The sequence below is a fragment of the Tetrahymena thermophila genome (genome assembly GCF_000189635.1).
Source record: "Tetrahymena thermophila SB210 genomic scaffold scf_8254607, whole genome shotgun sequence".
NCBI lineage: Eukaryota > Ciliophora > Oligohymenophorea > Hymenostomatida > Tetrahymenidae > Tetrahymena > Tetrahymena thermophila.
The window spans coordinates 202,004-223,423 of record NW_002476377.1 but is presented as its reverse complement, the minus strand read 5'-3'; the positions used below and the strand labels follow the sequence as shown (position 1 = coordinate 223,423).

The 21,420-nt window shown below is 23.6% G+C and overlaps 2 protein-coding genes across 2 annotated transcripts; both read left to right on the top strand. All coding sequences in view use genetic code 6, as the record gives it.

Annotated features, from left to right (window-relative positions):
• Window positions 1–231: 231 nt before the first annotated feature.
• On the top strand, window positions 232–5,202 carry TTHERM_00439120 (endo-1,4-beta-xylanase xylA, putative; the record flags this gene model as incomplete). Its single annotated transcript, XM_001017809.2, has 7 exons — window positions 232–684; window positions 892–1,025; window positions 1,144–1,591; window positions 2,014–2,065; window positions 2,200–2,303; window positions 2,364–2,460; window positions 2,555–5,202. 7 exons carry the CDS (start codon window positions 232–234, stop codon window positions 5,200–5,202), a joined length of 3,936 nt encoding a protein of 1,311 aa, XP_001017809.2.
• Window positions 5,203–6,564: 1,362 nt separating this feature from the next.
• TTHERM_00439130 (transmembrane protein, putative) lies at window positions 6,565–20,092 on the top strand (the record flags this gene model as incomplete). The annotated part of the gene is made up of 32 exons (XM_001017810.2): window positions 6,565–7,285; window positions 7,381–7,760; window positions 7,811–8,179; window positions 8,237–8,387; window positions 8,440–8,698; window positions 8,763–8,844; window positions 9,077–9,215; window positions 9,281–9,732; window positions 9,885–10,050; window positions 10,097–10,370; window positions 10,427–10,580; window positions 10,637–11,646; window positions 11,727–12,493; window positions 12,597–13,762; window positions 14,100–15,049; window positions 15,100–15,280; window positions 15,345–15,607; window positions 15,658–15,889; window positions 15,945–16,248; window positions 16,304–16,465; window positions 16,629–16,979; window positions 17,121–17,317; window positions 17,370–17,497; window positions 17,559–17,636; window positions 17,696–18,017; window positions 18,074–18,133; window positions 18,195–18,362; window positions 18,414–18,650; window positions 19,263–19,493; window positions 19,550–19,709; window positions 19,762–19,938; window positions 19,995–20,092. 32 exons carry the CDS (start codon window positions 6,565–6,567, stop codon window positions 20,090–20,092), a joined length of 10,389 nt encoding a protein of 3,462 aa, XP_001017810.2.
• Window positions 20,093–21,420: the final 1,328 nt, after the last annotated feature.

The window sequence follows — 21,420 nt, the reverse complement described above, 5'->3', positions numbered from 1 at the left end:
AAAAAAATAATAATTCAGTTAAGTACTATTTATATTCTGTTAATATATATATTTCTATTAATTCATAATTGGCCATTATTACAAGAAATTTATTATTTTTATTTTTTATTTTTTTGAGTTTTAGCATCCCAATAATAAAGTATTTACTATTTCAATGAGATTCGACTTTATTAATTAGCAACCACAAAATTAGTTTATAGTTAGCTTTTCATTATGATGCAGTAATTTTTTATGATTTGCTATGTGAGAGTAGTTAAAATACTAAAAACACAATCAATCAATATAGCTGTATTTTAATTAAAAATAGGAAAAAGCAATAAGTTAGTCAAGGTGATTAGTTAGCCTTGTTAATCGAGTTTATTTATTATTGTAATTATACTTTTTGGTCTGTGGCTTTGGTAGCTTTCATCATAAAATAAATTATTGATAAAATTAGAAAATGTATCAGATAATTAAAAATTAGTGAAAGTGATCATTAAGAAATCAATTAAACAAAGCAGAGAAGAACAAAAAAAATAATAAGTAATCATTAAAAATATTAGAAACAATTATAAAAACAAAAACTAAGAGATACTGATAGAATTAATTAATTAATTTAAATAGTTAGAGAATTTTACTTACTTACTTTCAGAAGGTATGGACAAACCCAAGGACACATTGGGATTGCTGTAGGACGAACATCAAGTAAATTTGTTTAATTGAGATGTCTGAGTTTACAAATTTATTTAATATATTTATGCTATTTATGCTAATTCTATTATTAGTAAAAGTGAAAATCATATCTCTTATTTACTTTTGCTTAATACTTTATGTTAGCATTATTTACTACCAACTGAAAAAAAAATGCAGTCAAAGTTTACTTATTTACATTTAAATATTTTTAAAACTAAGAAGGAAAATATTAATTCTAATTATAAATTTGGAAATCGAAGCGGTTTCATGAGTCAGTAGGATAATCCCAGATCTATCCTTTCTTAATCATCTGTGAATGCTCCCAATATTTTATAGCCAAATTAACAATCTCAGTAAAATATTATCCTATATAGATTTGTGAACATTGGTTGCATGAGTTTCTAAACTATCATTTATTATTAGTTCAATTTGGTAGAAAATTTGAGTAATTATAAATAATTAAAAAAATAGGAATTAGTATAAATCAAACACCTAAGCAAGGGAAAATATTTATAGATAAAGCATTGACTTAAAGAATAGCTAAGTTTTACCTTAACTTAAAGATAGAGCAATAAGTTAAAAAGAAAGAAAATCTGCTAGTTAGGAAAAAGAAAGTTAGTTAAAATAGCACCAAGTTAGAAATATCATGATAAACAAAGACTTAAATTAGTTTTAAAATGAATAAAGAAGATAATCATCTATTTAACAAATGCAAGCAAAGCATATGGAGAGTGGCCAATAATTTAACAACAACAATTTGTAAACACCTAGAAGTAGAGAAGAGAACAGTGCTACCACAAAGGATAGTCTTGTCAACTACCTATCAAGTTAAAAAAAACTTTAAAAAATACAAACTAGTCCTTCTGATAAAGCAGTAAATCAGTTAAATAGTCAATTCCAGAGCCTAAACGATTTCAAAGTATTTTAAGCAATTTAAAACAAACCATTTTCATTTGATATTAAAGCTCTTTAATATTAGAACAAAGAATATAATATACATACTATCTCTAAAGATATTAATTACTGCAAATTAATTAAAAGGGTCAGTTATTATCTTTAATAATATGCTACTTTAATTTTATTTGGAAAATAATAAAATTATCCTAGTAACTAATAAACTAACTAATCATTAAATTTTTTTTATCAGTAACTAATTTAGCTCTCTAATAACTAACTACTTCTAATTCTTTTAATAACATATCTATCTGAATAGTTTCTCAATTTAAAATCAATAAAAATTTATGAATTTCCAATAATTTTTTAGAAGGGCTTTTTTTAATTTTTGTTAATCATATCATTTTTATTTTTACAAAAACATAATTATTTACATAAAATTATTAGGATAATATTGAAGAAGGAAGAAATTAGACTCAAATTTTCAACCAATCTAACAGTACTATTTTTTTAAAGACATTATTTAAAAATAATTACAACAAATCCGTTAATATTTTGATGAAGAAATTTTACTAAATTTTTAAATAATTATTTTTAAAATTAAGTCAATTTAAAATATTATTTTATTAAAAGAAAAGTTGAGCTAGCCAAATTCTTTTAATATAAAAAAAGACTTAATTAATGAAGATAAGTTCGTTAATATTGATGTTTCTCTAAACACACTTACTTAGTAGTAGGTAATAGCAATAGTTTTTAATTGAGAATATAAACAATAATTAAATTTGAATTTAAAATAGAAAACAAAAAATATTTACAGTAGAGCACAAACAGCATAGGAAAATTAATTTACTGATAAGGGAATAAAAAGAGACTCCTAAACTATTGATGTAGAAAGTGTGAAATTATTTAATTTAGTTTGATTCATATATTTTTAATTCAATCATCCAACAATTCAATTTATAAATCTCTTTTTATTTTGGAAAATTAGGTCTAGAAACTGCACCAAATATAAATGTTGGATTAATACAGGATTAAAAATTAATCCTTAACCATTTAAAAAAATAAAATTAAAATTCTAATCAAACTGAGAAGCCCTTGCAACACAACTAGAATTAGAATAAAGATTATGATGGAGCAAATATCACATTTTATCCAAAATAATCCTCTAAAAAAAATGTTAATAAAATATCCACAAATGACCAAAACGAAATCTAATAAGAAGCACAATATTAAATGCAGCAACAATTAATAAAGAAAAAGAGCTCTTCTGACAATAATAATGAAAGTTAGAATGATGCTAAGATTAGATTAAACGACTGTGTAGGTTAATACAATATTAGCTAATCTAATCAAAAAAATACAATAACCTCCTAAAAGGTAGAGGATATATCTAGAAGAGCTAGCTGCTAAAATCAGTAAATAAATCTAAAAAATCCACAATCCTAATATTAATAAAAAAATCAAATGATTTATACTAATTAAGTAGAAGTTTACCAATAGCAAACAGAACCAAATGCTATTCAAACTTAACCTGATTTTTCTTTTAGCAATCAATACAATAATAGCAAGTAGTATATTCTAAGTGAAGGATAGTAATTTGAATAAATTGAACAAATTCCTAAAAACTAAATGAAATTTCATAACTTATACCAAAAGAATATATCTCACTCTAAGAATAACTCCTTATCTTAAGGTTTACCCAATACTGGAGTTAATAATTTAGGTACAGGAATACACTTTCTAGAGTAATCAAGTAATAATTAATAAAGTTAAAAGAATTATAATCGCCAAAATCAACTTAAAAACTCATAATTATCATAATAAAGAGCTTCGAACTATGTAGGCTAAATTAAAAGATAGCTAAACTAGCAGTGTTAGTAACAAATCGATGTTCCTTATCCTATACCTTAAGGTCATCATAGAAGTAATAGCCATCACTTAGATACTAGAATTGCTAAACCTAATTCTTTTTTGATGACAAATTAATTTGAAGGTTAATTTAAAGATTGCTTGTAAAAGGAATTAAAGAGCATCAAAGGAAATAATGATAGATGCAATTTAAGCTTTGATTAGAGAAATGATGATTTTATCTCTAATTAATATTACTCTGATAATAAACAGAGAAATTTAAGCACAAATTAGAATGACTTATTAGTATTAAAGTAAAAAGGCAAGAGAAATGAATCTCTTGATATTTTAGAGACTAGTACATAAAATAATGGTGTTAATAATGCAGATAGGTTTCGCTTTACTTAAATTAAAAATAACTAAAACTCTAAAAATATTGCATCAATTCAATGCACAACTGCTCTTAAAAGTGATAAATAAATGTTAAATTAATAGATTAATTAGATATAATAAACATTCGCAGCTAGTTTAACTTAGAATAATAACTAGCTTTCTAGTATAAACTAAGTAAAAAAACTTAGTGACATTTGTCTTCCTTCTCTTGATTAACAAAATAAATCAAGAAACGAAAGCTTGAATAATAATTAATCTAAAAAAATAACATTAAGTTCATTAAAAATACAACCCAACAGCTAATTAAATCAGAATTCACAACCTATTTAACTATGTATCGATAAATTCACTTTTAATACCTAAAAGAATGTCATAAAACCAAGCAATAAAAATTATTAAAACTAAAATCTCAACTTTACTGAAAACAAAGCTGGTTAGTTTGGATACACTTTAAATGCAAATTAAATAAGACAAACAATCTTAGAAAATAACATCTAACAAAATGAGCCATCCTCACAAATTCTTAAAAAGAGTCTTTTAAGCAAAAACAATGAAACAAACGCTCAAGAAAAGCCTTCAAACAATGAATCAGATTAAGCTGATTAAGCAAATAACTAAATTCTTGAAGAGACAGGTAGATTTGGTTAAGAACAAATAACTGAAAATTAAAAGAAAAATAATTAAAAGCAATTGATGATAAGTTTAAATGACAATATTAACAATATTAATGTATGTACCTAATTAAAATATTAAAAGAACGACTTAATGTCACAATTTCCAAATAAAAATAATAATCAACGTCCATTAAGAAATTCTTTGGAAGGCGTTTAAATTGACTAAAATTAATAAAAATAAATAAATAATATACAATTATACAACAACTCAGGATTACTATCAACTGATGGGCCTGATATGTTATCAAGTTAAAACCCTAATTCTATAATTAACATACCAGTTATAACTACGAACTTCGGATTGAATAATTCTTAAGGAATAACTAAACCTAATGCAGATACTTTGAACTAAGGAACATTGTTAATTCATTATAACTTTCCTTTAGCTGAGGTTATGCAGTATAGATCTAAATATTAAAAACACTAATAAAAATAAATATCTGATATTTAAAATAATTACATTAACTATGCTTAAAAGAAAGTCTCTTCTGCTATTTCATGTAAGAGAAATGAAGATTTCTACAGCTAATTTGATGGAACTGGAAATGATATATTAGATAAATAGCAAAGAGCAAGATCAAGCAACAACAGGTTTCCTAGAGAAATATTCACTCCAAATGTATAAAAAGCAAAAAGGCTTAATAGTTAGAACAAATAAAATTTAAATTTCAACAACTGTATTAATAATTAAGAACAACAAAATGAATTCATTTAACAGTGACAAATATTCATTTACTTAAATAATGTTTTAAATTAACTTAAAAAACTAAATTATCTTAAAAAATAATAAAGTTATTTTTAAATAAAACTCAATCTAACTAACTCTTTTTCATTAAAATCAAACTGAATTTTTGAATTATTTGTAAAAGTAACTCAAAATTATTTTTAATATTATTTTATTTTCCTTGGCAGTTTAAATAAAAAAATTAGCCAGATTATAAAATATCTCCTATTGATTAAGTATTTCACTGAATCAAATATCGATAATAATAACATTAACATAAACTACTTCATAAATTTAAATAAAAAGATTTTATTTCAAAAATATTCTTAAAAATATTTTAAATTATTTATATTTTATAAATTTGTAAATTTCATTCCATTAAAAATAATAAATTACAAATAGAAAGAAATGCATTAAAACTTTATTTAATAAATTAATTAAATAACTAACTTGCTTTTAATAATAAAAGATTTGTATGATTATTTAAGTTTGCATTTTTCAATTAAATTAATCTACGTTAATGTCAAAAGTTTTACCTAAAATGTGAGTCATCTAATTTTAAAGGTATAAATAAATAACAAAAATATATTTTCATTGTGATGATGTTTTTATTAATAATTTTACTAAATTAAAAAAATTTCTTTGAAAATAACTTTTTAAATTTGAAATAGGTTTTTTAAACTAGAAGAAATTGTTTTTTAAGCGAAATAATTTTGAAAAAATAAAAAGAGTATTTAAATGATTAACTTAATGAGTAATTAAATTTTGTGTCTTAAGTGTAAAATATAATTAAGTTAAATGCTTTTAATTGTAATTAATTTTGTGGAATTTAATTAAATTTTAGAATTAATTTTTCTTGCTTGTTTATAACGGAAATATTTTTTTGATAAAATGACAAACTGATTTAAAATATTCAATTATATGAAAAGGATTTTTAAAATAAAAGTTTTACAAATGATTTTATTTTTAATATTTCAATGAGAAATTTTTACTTTAAATGTTTTTTTGTTTTTGGTATTTGGAAAATTGTTATTTGATATTTGATTTAAATGTCTGTTACTATTTTTAAATTTTTAAGGTTTATTAACTTTTACTTGAATCAGTGAAACAACAATTATAAAAAGAGTTATTTAAGTCAAATTTCATTTTATATTATTTATATACAGTAAAAATTTATTTATTTACTTAACTTAATTTCTCTTTGCTAATAATAAGTAATATATTAAAAAAAACAATAAAACAATCAAACAAACAAATTAGCTTTAAAAATTGCAAAATTAAGAATAGTCTTCAGATTTTTTTAAATTTAGAGAAAACATTTTACTTTTATTTAGGTTTTAGTATACAATTAAATTAATTATGGGCTTAAAATTCAAAAATAGCCTTTTTTGTAATATAATAGCTGCAATCTGCTTAACTGTGTATCTAAAAAGAGCCAATTCTTAAAATATTAGGTAATTAATTGATTAACCTATAGCAGGCCTATGTAGCACTGATGTTTTGACTAATTCAGATGTTTTATTATTTAACTAAGCAGGAAATTAAATTCCAAAATCCTAAGTAGCTGGAGATTAAAACTTTTCAATAAAATTCCTGGCTAACTTACAAAGTAATTCAGCAACTAGCAGCTGGTAGAGAATATTAGCATTGAAAGATGGTAATGGAAATATGATATATGAATTATTGATACAAAATGATCTAAGTAATGTCAAAATGAGACTAAATTAAGTAGATTCAAACAGCCTTGATGTTTCTAATCTAAATCTAAATGGTAAAAATAGTATGTTTGATTTATCTTTTTAGCAAAGCGCGATAGTCTTGAATATTTATGACTCTTCTTTTTCTAATGCTCTCACTTTAAATGTTAATAATCCTCCAACGTACGATATAACAATTATTAACTTAATTCTACTTAATATTTCTGATGGAAATTCTATATATAATATGTGTGGATCAATACAAAATGTAGTTTTTGTAGCTGGAACATAGAATTCAAATGACTCTTATGACCTAAAAGATTTAGTAAAGTATTAAGGCTAAGCTAGGCTCCTTCTCCACTATGATTTTTAGTTGTATTCAGGTATATTTATTTTTTAATATTCAAAAAAAATGCTCCATTTTTTTTTTGAATTTTCATTTTTAATAACTAAAAAAATAAACAAATTTAATATTAAGGGAATATTGTTACTGATCTAAGCGGCTACAGGAATAATGGAATGCTGAGTGAGTTTTCAACTCCTTAGGTGCAATTAAGCTCTAGAGGAATACTCTCTTTTTAAGGTTATAGCTAACTTTAAGTATCGCCTTTCAAGTTTGCAAACAGTTAATACCCAAGTAGCTTCACAATATCTATGCAATTAAGAGTTAATACATATTTAAATAATATGGCGTTCTTTCAAAGATTAAGCAAATTTAATCAATAACAGCTATTAACAGTTCAGCTGTTAACAACAGGAAGCAACAATTAATTTTAAATTTAAGTTTGTTTATCTAATAACTCTGATTGTGTAAAAACCTCCTTAACTCTACTAAATTTAGGTTAATTCCATAGATTAGTAAATAAAAAATTTCTCTTTTATTTTTCTCTAAATCAATTTTTTAATAGATTATGGTGTTCAAGTAAAACCCTAACTTAGTAACAAGCTCACAGTAAATTGATTTCTATTTAGATGATAATTCTTTTGAGAATCTATCATTCACTTCTACTGTATATTAAGAAGATAGTTCAGATTAAATTATTTTCAGTACAACTTAAGGAAGTTTTGATTTAGGATTTTTCTCTGTATCAAGTGGAGTTTATGTTAATAAAGTCAATCAACTAGTTAGCAATTGCGCAATAGTAATAGGGTCTGAGTAACCAATTTGCTTTACATGTTAGGGTGCTTATTATAGGTATGAAGGAAATTGTTTACCTTCATCTTCAACTACAGATTTAAATAATAACTAACTTTAATAAAATTCAATAATCTTAAGTGTAACTTACTTTAAAAAATACTATTTATTCTTATAAACAAAGTTGTTTTATTTATAGTTCGTTAAACTATGCGATAAGAAGTGCCAAACCTGTAATCCTTTATAACCATCACAATGCTATACTTGTTCAACGGATAGAATAAACAACCCTCCAAGATGTTAATGCCCTTCTCACACTTTTGATTTACCAGAAACTTCATATTGTCCATGTAAGAAATAATTTTTTACTGTAAAGATACTAATTAAAAATTGTAAAAAAAGCATTTGTAGCCAATAAGAGATTAAATATTGGAGAGATTTAAGTTACTTAAAGCAGTTCTTTAACCTATAGCTAGAGAGTGATATTTAGATATCCTTTGAATTGTACCCCAATGATATAACTAAGCATTGTTAACGTCTAAGAAAACTATCATGCCTCCTCTTAGACCCAATCTGTAATGATGTATGCAGATGAGCCTACATCAAATTCATTTTTATTAAATGTTTTATTTTAAGGCAAACTTTAAAGTCTAGCTATTAAGTAAGAATATTTTTTAGTTTTTGTTTGAACAATTTGCAAATTAATGATGTCAATAATTTAACAGGTATATTGCTAGCTGTGATCCCAATATTCAAGATGGCGGATAAGTTATTTGGAATTCATCTACAAGTATTCCTGTTTCTAGAGTAAATATTTAATTATTTTTAAAACGTTATTTCATAAATTGTAAAATTAATTTATTAAACTTACACAATTTAAGAATATTTAAACTAAGTAAGACTTTCATCTAATAATATAAATTAATAAAAATTTTTAATAAATAAATTAATTTATTTGATAGATTTAAATATTCTAAAAATTGTTTTAGAGTTTTAATAGGTTATTTAATAAAAATAAATTTATTTTTATTAAATTAAGAATAAGTATGTTTTCAGCATAACCCCTTAGTTAAGTACATAGAGCATTATACTATTCATTTAGGGTTATACTAAATCTATGAATTCTTAACAATAACCATTCAATTTGATTTCTTGCCAGTTCAACTCATCTACAAATAGTAAAATAATTAATTAATTAATTTATTTATTTCATTGAATGAACTTTTACTTTTATAATAATTAGATATAGAATGCTAAATTACAAATGATTACTATTCTTAATTGGCTATTGGATGGATAGGAATAGGGAATAATTTGTAAATGCCATCAACAATTTATAGCACATAAATAAACAGTAATTCAAACATTTATTTTGACAATATGACAGGTCAAAAAAATCTATAGCAGTAATTAAATTTGGGTGCTGTTAAATATATTCCTAATAATTTGAATTGGTTCGGTGGAATCAACAGCTTTGTGTATAATGGAGTTATTTCATTCGGGCTATCTGAGTAATATAATCCTGTAATGTAGATTTTATCTTAAAACATATAAATAAATTCTTAAACCTCAGTCAATTAACAAGGGTTAGTAGCTTCAGCCATTTTTAATTCTATATTATGCCCTAATTACTGCCAAATATGTTAGCCAGATGATCCCTATAAATGTGTCTAATGTAATATGCCAATTAACTAAGTAAATATTTTTATTTTAGATTAAAATATTTTTCTATTGATTTGTTTACTTAAATTAAATGAAGCAAGTATATATTCCATCCTTAACTTAAGTTTTACTTCCATATTTTTGATAATTGAATTTATATTAAAATTAATTAATTACTAAAATAGTGTACTTTAGACTTAAGTACTTGTAAAGGATAAGATCTCTAAAATAATTAGTAAAATTAAGTATATTGTAGTGATATTTATGGATTATGCTAATCCGTAACAAGTGGTAAGTGCTAAATTTGCCCTTTAAATTACATAATGCTAAGTTCAGGAAACTGTTAATAAGGTAATATAATTAAATTGAATAGCTTCTAAATTTTTATTTTTAATAGTACAAAGCACTGCTTTAGGCTATAGTTATAAAGATTACACATAGATTAATTTTTAGAATAAAAATTTTTTAGAATGTGATATAAATTGCACTTCTTGCATCCCCTCTTTCTAGAACCCCAGCTAGTTTATCTGCACGGTATGTAGATATGGATTCTACTTACTTCCAAACATGTTAAATTGTGTTGCTTGCCCGATGTTTGACTAAAATTCTTAGATATGTTCTAATAATTGCAAGTATACTTGTTTGAATTGTCTTCTTTAGGATTAACTTTGGTACATACTTTTTAAACAAAAATTTAGCTTTATTTAACATTTATTTGATAATTTAGGGTTGGCAATATGTAATGTACTTAATTTGTGGATTAGTCAAATAACTTAAATCAGTTAGGTGTTTAGTATTTCTAAATTGTTGGAAACTCTCTTTAAATTAACCCTTAAAGTCCCTGCTCTTAAGGTTGTGCAGCTTGCAACAAAGATGGAACAGTAATTTTACTTTAATATTAAAAATTATTATTTTTTACTATTAAAAAACTAAATAGTGCATCTAATGCTAGTCTGGATATTCACTATAAAGTAATGGAACATGTGTAAAGTGTGGAAACAATTGCTTATAATGTTAACAGTTATATTCTGGAAATCAATAAGTTTTGATATGTACTTAGTGCATGTAAGGTAGCTCGATCGACATTTAGAATTCTTCCTAATGTTTGAAATGCTCATTAACATGTGCAAGTTGTGATACATATTCTGATTTACTAGGAATTAACTTAATAGAATACACGATGAACTAATTTAATTAATTTTTTAACATCTTATTTGATAAAAGCTCATTTATACAAAGATGTTTGAGTTGCATAGACATAAACAGCATAGTATCTGCAGATGGGTAAAACTGTGTGAGCAAAATTTAAAATTGTTAATTCGATGCATTTGGAACCTAAGCGATGCCTATGACTTATTAACAATACTTCAATTTAACTTTAGTTAGTCAAGCTACTACTTCTCACCTTTGCTATTAATGTGTTTAAGGATATACTCTTTCTAGTGATTAAAAATCTTGTGTTTAGGGTTGTTCAATTACTAATTGCTAAAGTTGTGCTTAAAACTAATAAGGTAAAGTCTACTGCTAAATATGTCAAAATGGAATGTATTATGATAATACATAGAATTTATGTACAGGGAGCTGCTTAAATAACTTATTTAACTGTTAACTTTGTAATAAAAAAACAGGAAACTCTGCAACAACAACATCTTACAACTAGTGCCTGTAGTGTTCATAAGGATTTTATGATTACTAAAACTCTTAAAATTGTATGAATGAGTGTGCTTTATGTAATGTTTACACAAAGAAATGCCTGATGTGCAAGCAAGGATATTATTTAAATGATAGCAATATATGTGTCAATAGTTAAAGTGGAAATATAGATTACCTTAACAAAGTTTAGCCTACTCTTTTAACAGTAAATATACCAAGCATTTCTGGCTGTAAAAGCTGCCCATAATTCTGTCAAAGCTGCTACGAAGGAAATAAATATTTCAGCTTTACAAGGTAAAAATTTATTTTTATAAGTAATTCTTATTGATATTAAAAATCTAATTAATTAAATCATTTATTTATTTTATTTTTAGTTATTTAACTTAGTTTAGTACGGTTTTGACCGATAGTTAGAGAATAGATTATCTAAAAATGTTCTCAGCATCTGTTATATGTACTTAATGCATGCAAGGTTATATTTTAAATTAGTCTCTATAAATTTGTGAGCCTATTTGTGGTAACTCTTGCAATTAATGTGTTTCTTAATAAATTTCCCCTACAGTTACATACGCCAAGTGTTTGAGTTGCACCAATTCTAATGGTTACATTCTTACATAAGATTATTTGAATTTCTTAAACTCTCAATTCTATCTAACATCAACAAATTAAATCACAGTTGATGTTAATTTCTTAATAAACCCAAGTTCCAACCAATAGGATTGCTAATTATGTCCCCTTACTTGTTAAACATGCATATACACTGGAAATCAAAGTTCAAGTATGAGTCAGTAAATAGATTTTAACATTTATTAAAGCTAATGCTTAAATTGCAGATAAAATGTAATAGTGCAATCTAGTTCTATTTTATCTGAATATTTAATAAAAAAACCAATTATCATGTATAATTAAGCTATTTAAAAATGTGTAATTGCTGATTCTTAAATGGGCTTTGCAAGCCAAATTACAAAAGATTATTTCGTAATTTGTGGTACTTAATTCGACCTTAATTATGTAGGAAGTGGTACTCCATAAGATCCATTCATTTTTGAAAACTTAATAGCATAGTCTTAAGATTTATTTCTCCCATTCAATACTAATTAAAGTGATATTCTTATGCACTAATACATCTTAAATGAAATAGGTATTAAATTATTCATTGAAATTATTTAACTTATTATATTTATTTACCTTAAATTATTGAAATAATTATTTCACACTGAAAAATTTTAATCTTAAAAAAAAAGGTGTTATAAATATTTCAATTAATATTTATTTCAATTAAAATGGAGTTTGCAAGATGAATAGTATGAATTTGATTAGCAATTTATACTAAAATGTTAACAGCTTAAAAAACTACAATTTATAATTAAATTCCTACATCATTTAAAATGGAAAGTTGAAATTACAAAATGGCAATGCTATTTTTAACTTAGGGTAAAATATGGTCATATAAGGGTTCAATTAAGTGAATATATTAAACATTTAATTTTAGAATAATGGTATTAAAGTTATGCTAAACACAAAGTTAGATAATACTCAACAAGATCTTTCTCTTGAATTGCAAAATGTTTAGTTTATTTAATCCAACAACATCAATAATACTAACTCATTGATATATTTAGCTTAGATTCCATAAAATTTAAATTTGATAAATGTGATATTTTAAAACAAAATCTAGCAATTAAATGATTTTATACAAATAGGACAAATCTATAATGGGTATATTGATTCTTTCTTCAACATTAATATCTAAAATTTAGTCATTAGCAACTGCATGCTTTCATAGCAAGCTTCATTGATCTCAATACCATTAGCAACTTAATTTAGCATAGCAGTACAAAATATCACTATTTCACAAAGCTAATTTCTTTCGGGCGCAACATTTATGAGCCAATCTTCTTCAATTTCATTAGAATCATAGATTTTTTAATTACCAAGCTTGACTCAAGCATCTTTTTCTTAGATTTTATTATAAAATTCTATTTTGTCTGATGTTTAAGGTTTGATTGGTTTCTTTTTAATTTAATAACTAAATATTTAAGGAGTTGTTATTTAAAATTGTACCCTTAATAATACTTCTGTTTTCTAGTCAAGCAAAATGTCCTTAACCAACTTGAATATCTTTTAAAATCTTCTTAATATGACTTATTTTATCAACACTATAACAATTAATGTAGCACAAATTTAAACATTGAGCTCAAACTCATTAGCCTTCAACATTTAAAATATAAATTTTCAAAGTAATAACATTACTATGCCAGTAACAACCAATACAAATAGTTATGGTATCCTTATTAATATTGGGCTATTCACTATGATATATTCATAAACTCAGGTAGCAGTTTCTGGAGTGCTTATTTCCAAAAATCTGTTTTTAAATCCTTATTTGTAAGAAGGTTCATACATTTTGGTAATATTTTTTTTAACAATTACTTTAATTAATCTTTTTGGAATACAATTAAAATCTTTAAGGTTACTCAATAAAAAATAAATATTTTTTGTTTTTAAACTTGATTATTGCTCAAAAATAAATTATTATATTTAAGATTTTTGGCTATATTTTTTAGAATATTTAATTAAAACTTATGCACTTTTTATAGTTTCCAATATTCAGAATATACTAATTTATAATTAAAGCAAATAATTATGAGAAAAATTTTTTTAAATAGATGTTAAAATACATTTGATAATTCTATTTTTAATTTATTATTGAGGATTTTAATTAACAAATAATATTTACAAAATAGATCTAATCCTTCTATAATGTCAACTTATCTGGTGTCTAAGTAATTAATAATGACAACATACCAATTATTTAAATAAAAAATACTATGACCACTCTAATAAACAATATAGCTATTCAAAATGACATCTTGAGTTAAATGAGCTTTTCAATAATGTAGATTATCAATCCTAGGTAGTATTTATAGATAAATAATATAACTTCTATAAATTGCAATTATGTCTAAAGTGCTATTTAATTGATTACTAATAATGAGAATTACTTTTATAATTCAGCTAATTAAATTTCTCTTTAACAAATAACTGTATTAGTGAGTAATTTAAATATCAGTCTTAGTTAGTTAAATTTATCAAGATAATTTTCATAAATTTCTTTAATTTGTGTCAATGCTTAGTCTTCTTAGCTATAACTTACTTTTTCACAGATAATTTTATAGAATAACATATATGTCAATCCGAACAATCAATAAAGCTTAAGCAGTAACTTAGGTTTGATGATTCAATCCTTGTTTTCTACAGTTACAATTAATAATAGTTCATTTATAAATAACCAATACCCTACTTCTTAAATTGGTTTAATTTATTCTGAAGTGTATTCATTAATTATTTAAAATTCTAACTTTACAAATAATAACTTCAACCCTAGTTCAAAAGTGAATGCATTTTAAACCTATGGTGGAATTGGTTATTTAATCGTGGTGAATTCTCTACTCATCAACAACTCTTATATACAAAACACATAGGCCTTTTAAGGAGGTTGTTTTAGCGTATTTCCAAACAACTTAGCTACCATGTAAATTTAAAACTCAGTTATCTAAGGTTGTTACTCAGAGTAAAGCTCTGGTGGTTTTATGTATGTAAATTCAATCATTCAACAAAGTATTACGATTTAGGCAATTAACACCTAATTTATCTAAAACTACGCTTATCAAGACTCTGCCATCTTTTTCATTTTGTAATATTTTATAACTAAATTAAATAATAATTAATAATTTTATTCTAAAGGCCCGTAAATAATCTTTAAATGCAGATACTTTCCTGCACTTTCAGCAATAATTATGCACACAACGGGAAAATAATTCTCTATCAGATAACTAATATCCAAGGTAACTAGTAGACTAAAATTTTACTGAGTTAGTCTTAATTTACTGAAGACTAAAATGTAATGAATCAATTAAGCAAAAGAGTAAAATTATTTTTAAAATTTAAGTTTTTTTAATAGTAAAGTATGAAAATATATATATATATAGGCAAACTCATAAATAAATTAGCAGTATAATTTATTCTATTTGATATATCTCTCGGTTTTTAATATAACTTAGTGTACCTTTTAGATTTAGAATAGCTAAATTATTTTTATAAATAATGCCATCAGTCATTTCATTTAAAATACCACAATATCTATGAACCAAGATTTAAGTTCTAACTCTTTGTTTAACTACACAAAATTATAATCAATATAATATGAAAACATGAATGTGCAAAGGGCTTAGCTTAGCTAATAAATTTATTGGTAAATTTTTTTTCTTTTATTTTGTTTTAATTTTAACTTAAAATAAATAGCTCTATCTGCTTGTTCTAGATTTCTAATTTACAAATAATATCAAGTTAATTTAGCAATATTTAATGTGTAAATTGTGTAAGTGGGAACGTTTATATATTTTCAGATTCTTTAACAATCAATAATTCCTTGTTTTAAAACAACACATCTCAGAATGGAGGTTCATTATATTTACAGTAAATAGGTATGCAGTCAATGCCAGTAATTTAAAACTGCTAATTTTTTTCAAATAAAGTAATATTTTTCACTATTATAATTTTCAATATTTATATTAAATATTATATTAAAGGCACTTAAGAGCGGAGGCTCTATGTATTTAAATAGTGTGCAGAATTTAGTTATTAACAACACTTTAATTTCATCTAATTAAGCCTTTTTAGGAGGAGGAATATATGTGGACAACTATGCATTTACTTTATAATATTCTTAACTATACAACAATTATGCTTAAGTAGGAGGTGGTATATATGGCAACAATATCCTACCAAGATTTCAATCAATAAAATATTAAAATATAATATCAAATAATTAAGCTTAATAATATGGAAAAGATTATTATGCATTTCCCTAAAAATTAAAACTCATAAATCCAAGTAAAATCATAATTTTCAATAATACTCTTAATCAGTTATTATCAATTGAATATAGGCACTTACTAAATTAATGACACAGATTCAATAACAGTATCAAGTGGAAATATGGCAGAAAGCTTTTATTTGGCTTTTCTAGATTAAGATAATGTTGTTATAAAGCAAATATACACAGTTAGTCCTTAAATAACAGATCCTTACTTAGTTTCAATAAATATCAGTAAGACAATAAAACAATTTTTTAAATAAATATTCAATATATTAAATGAAAATTACATAAAAATTCACTTATTTTTTAAACTTGAATTGGCAATAAAGAATTTTAAATTTATGAATATGACAATCAACTTAAATATTTTAATTATAATTTCAATTCAAAAAAGCTAATTCAACAAGTAAAGAGATAAAAATAGACAAAATAACAGCATAAATGTAAAATGGATATGGAGGTTTGATTAATTTTTCAGAATCGAAATTAACAGTGAAATAATTAAATAAAAATGTCAGTCTAACTATTTATTCAAGCCTAATGTAACAAGTTAAAAACATAACAAATTATGAATATAATTTAAATGTCGAATTCCGCCCTTGTATTTTAGGAGAAGAATAAAAACCAGACTAAGATGGTTTTTAAACCTGCTAAACTTGTCGATCAGGTAGTTTCTCTTTGGTTGCAGGAGAATCATGCAGAGAATGCCCTTACTTTAGTGACGGTTCAGCAGCTGTTTGTGATGGTAATAATTATTTTTAGCTTTATTTAATTTATATAAATAGTATTCATTCTTTCATATTTGAGATTATTTTATTACTTTAAATATAAAATTATTTAACTCCTTTAAAATATTTTAATATTTTCTTTCAAATATATTCAAAAGGTGGCTCTTAAGTGAGACTTCCACCAGGATATTGGAGATCAGATTAAAGTAGCTATGATATATTCTATTGTGAGAGTAAACCAGAAAACTGTGTTGGAAACAGACTCGGAGATTTCGATCAAAACAAATTAGATTTTTATTGCGATTAAGGATACATAGGAGCATTATGTGAAGTATGCGATACAGATGGTTCAGTGGTAAATTAAACATTTTTTATCTAAAAATTAAAGTTTATTTCGTGTAATATAGTGGGGATAAAGATATGGCTAAAAATCAAATTTCATTTGCACTCTTTGTTCAGACACTAAGTCAAGTACATCGTCTTCCATTTTATTGTCATTCCTTATAATCATAATAATCGCATTCACTGTTTCAAAGTAAAAATTATTTGAATTACTTACTTGTTTATTTATTTAACATTTATGTATAAAAATTCAGAACGCTTAAACTTATAACAACATCTGTTTACTTTGATATGCTAGTGGAATGTAACGCTATTGTTAGTAGTAAAGGAAGGTAAAAATTATTTATATATTTATTTGAAATATTTAAAATTAATTTTCAATTAATTAAAGTTATTCTTTAGATTTCGCAGCTATTTATGTTAAACTGTTCATTCATTACTTTTCCTTAATTGTATTTTTACTGTAATTTAATTTGGATGTGCAAGGTGATTTGTAAACTGCATCGAACTATGTTGCTAATCCTTTATAAGGAATAATATTTAGCTTAGATTGCTAACTCTCAAAGAGAAACTAAAACATGCCTTTAGTTTATTATAAATTTAGTTGGATGATTATAATACCTTTTATTTTATTCATTCTTTATATTTCCTTTTGCTTTATCTTGAAAGTATTAAGGTTGCATAGAATACCCATGAAATTCTTGACATCAATAGTAAATTATTGATTATAAAAATTATTTTTACATTTTTTAAAAAAAATATTTTTTAGGGATTAGCCTTTAGTTTTATTTTCTTCCATTCTCCTGTTGTCAGTTCTGCAAGCGGATTAGTAACTTAGTTGATTAATTAATCTTTCACTTTAGTTACAATTTACATTTTTAAAATACAAGACTTTCTGTAGGAAATTTGGATAGAATAAATATATTCTAAGCAACTTATCTATGGAATGCTACACAAGTGAGCATTTATACTATATCAGTAATCTTATCGTTCCAACTCTAGTAATAGTGTCTGTAATTATTCCATTAGGAGTATTTGCTCTAATGAATAAAAACAGGGTAATTTTTTTGAAGCCATTTTTAAAAATATTAATTTGGAAAAATAAACAGAAAAGACTGAAAAAAATATCTGTAAGATTTGATTATAGTTTGTTTAGCTTGGGTTACACTGAAAAGTTCTACTACTGGGAACTTTTAAAATTAGAAACAAGGGTTATAATGATTCTAATTATGAATATTTTCTACTCTAATATAGCTATTAAAGGAATATTGGTCTTACTCATAAACATCATATATAGTTATGTTGTTAGCAAGATAAATCCTTATATAAGAGGTCAATTGAATTAAGTAAATTTTTTTTCACCTAAAATAAATTAATTAAAAATTTAACAGTAAAAAAAAAATTTATCTCTACTGCTAAAATTTAATTTTTCTACTTTTATTTAATATTTTTTTTTACTTACTCTTTCTCTTCTACGTGACTCGATTACAAGTTGTAAAATTAAAACTTTTAAAAATGGAATTCTAAGATTTTTTCTACTTCTAATGCTACCGAAGAAATTTCTTTTTTATTTCTTCTACATCATTATCAACTTATCTATCACAAATGCTATTTTAAGTTCACACCTTGAAAATTATAATAGAATCTTAAATTCTGTTGAATTTGGAAATTTTATAATAATTCTTTCAAACAAAGAAATATATTTATTTTTAAGTATTGTTATTTTGTCATTTTAACTCACCCCTTCATCATTTAATTTATTTAGTCTTTAGATAATTTCTTATTTCCTTTTAGAGAAAAAATAATTAATTGCTTGAATTTGTTTGTTTTTTAAAGTATATTTTAAACTACTTTTGCACGCAATTTTCAAAATATTAATCAATCATCTGAGTTACTATTTATTCTATAATAAGAATTTTTTATGTTTAGCGTTTTATAATATTATATTTTAATTATAGGCTGAAATAAAGGTCAATAATGTAATAGGCTTTAGTCTCATTTTAGGTGTGCTACTAAATAATGATGAATACAGAGCAATAAGAATTTTATCCTATATAGTGTTAGCCTTAGTGAATTCTTTCATCGTTTTATATTTACTATCAAATATTTTTATTACCTTGAATCATTATATCAAAAAATTCCTCTTTTACTTAAAAGAAAATTTCCCATACTTAAAATCCATCATCAAAGTAATTAAAGACTTTTTTAAAGATCTCCATTAAGAAATAATATTTTATAAAAATAGGTTAGTTATGCTGACCATGATAAAATAAATAGACTTTGGAGAAGACTTTCAAGGTATATAGTTAGATATTAATTTAGGAGACGTGAAGATAAAAATTGCTCCTTTTACAAGGGAGATAAGCTTGATTCTAAAGAGTTAAGTATATTCACATAAGATAAAGGTAAAATTTTAAAAATGAGATATTATTTGAATAACAAAAATTTCTAAAATAGATTAACCAACCAGATTTACATTAAGCTAATCCCTCAAAAAGAGAGCCTTATTAATATAGTCATAAATTTATTAAAGGTTAGGGAATAAAGATTTAGCTCTAATATGTAAGCTCAAATCAGACGCAATAACAGGAATTCAATAAGAAGATGCTAAAGGATTCTTCGTGCCTACAACAAGTACAATTCAATTTTATTTAAATTTTATATTAAGCATATTCTATTAAAAATTTTAGTAAGATAACCTAAATTGTATTCTAATATGCCTAAGTCACCACAAATCTAACAAAAAATAAATGAAAGTATTAGAAATTCTCAAAAATATATTAAATGAAATATTTTATTTGTTTGTTTGTTTTATGTTCCATATTTGCAAAAATTAAATATATTTATTTTTAACTTTTGATTCTATAAATCCATTAAAATATAAAGTTATGAAATAAGCAAAAATGAATAAATTATTTCAGATAGATTCATACAGACAGCAGTTTTAAGCATGAATAAATAAAAGTGTGTACACACACATAGCAAAAAAATATTTTTTTGTTTCAAGTTTTAAAATGAAACATCAACTTGGTTTTAAAAGTAAGCATGAATCAGATAAGTTTTAAATATAAAATAGACATATTAAATATCTCTCTTTCTGGAAGATATAGTAGATAGCAGAAAATTTTGATTTTAAATTCATCTATTTTAGAAATAAATATACGGTGTTAATTTTTATACTAAAAGTATAAATTTATTTACTGTCACGTATGATAATACATAATACGCAATATTGACATGTAGGATTTATTTAATTAAGTATTTTACTAAAAACTCATTTTATAATTATTTTTAAAAATCATTCATTCAAGTTGAGTTTTAAATACTTTTATAAATTTCATTTATTTATTTTGAGCCAAATTTATTTTTATAAATAAATTAATTATTTTGATTTTGAAAATTTAATCTAAATAATATAAATATGAATTAATAACTTTATCTATTTTTATATTTATTCTACAATATATTTCATCATGTAGTTTATAATAGGGTTAGATCAAGCAGATATTACCCAATTTTTTATGCATATTAAAAAAAAAATTTTAGCGATTCTGCAAAATTTTTAATGTTATGATTGAATGTATCCCATTATTATAAATAAATTTTTATAAAAAATACTCAAATTAAAAAAAGTAAAAATTTTTCATAATGATTTTGTGTATAATTATTAAGTAGTTTTTGTCAGTTTAGATTACTAAAAAGAAATTAGTAAATAAAACTAAGAAAAATTAAATAAAAAACTATGAATAATTTTAAGAATTATATAAGAAGAAGAAATTATAATAATAAAAAGAAATAATATTAAATAAAAATGAATGAATGAGTTGATTGATTTTTTTTCAAAAAAAAAAGAAATGTGTTTTGCAACACATAAGAAAAAAAAAATATAAACATAAAAATACAGAATAAATATTATTATTATTATTATTAATATTATTATTAATTATATTAATTATATAATAGACATATATTAAATAATTAATAAATTAAAATTAAATTAAATTAAAATAAAGTAGCAAAGCCGTAAGATAGACTTGCTATTACTTGTGGGGTGGAAAAAAGAGGGAAAAGAGGGAGCGTATTTTCATACAGGACACCGAAACATATACGCTTGCC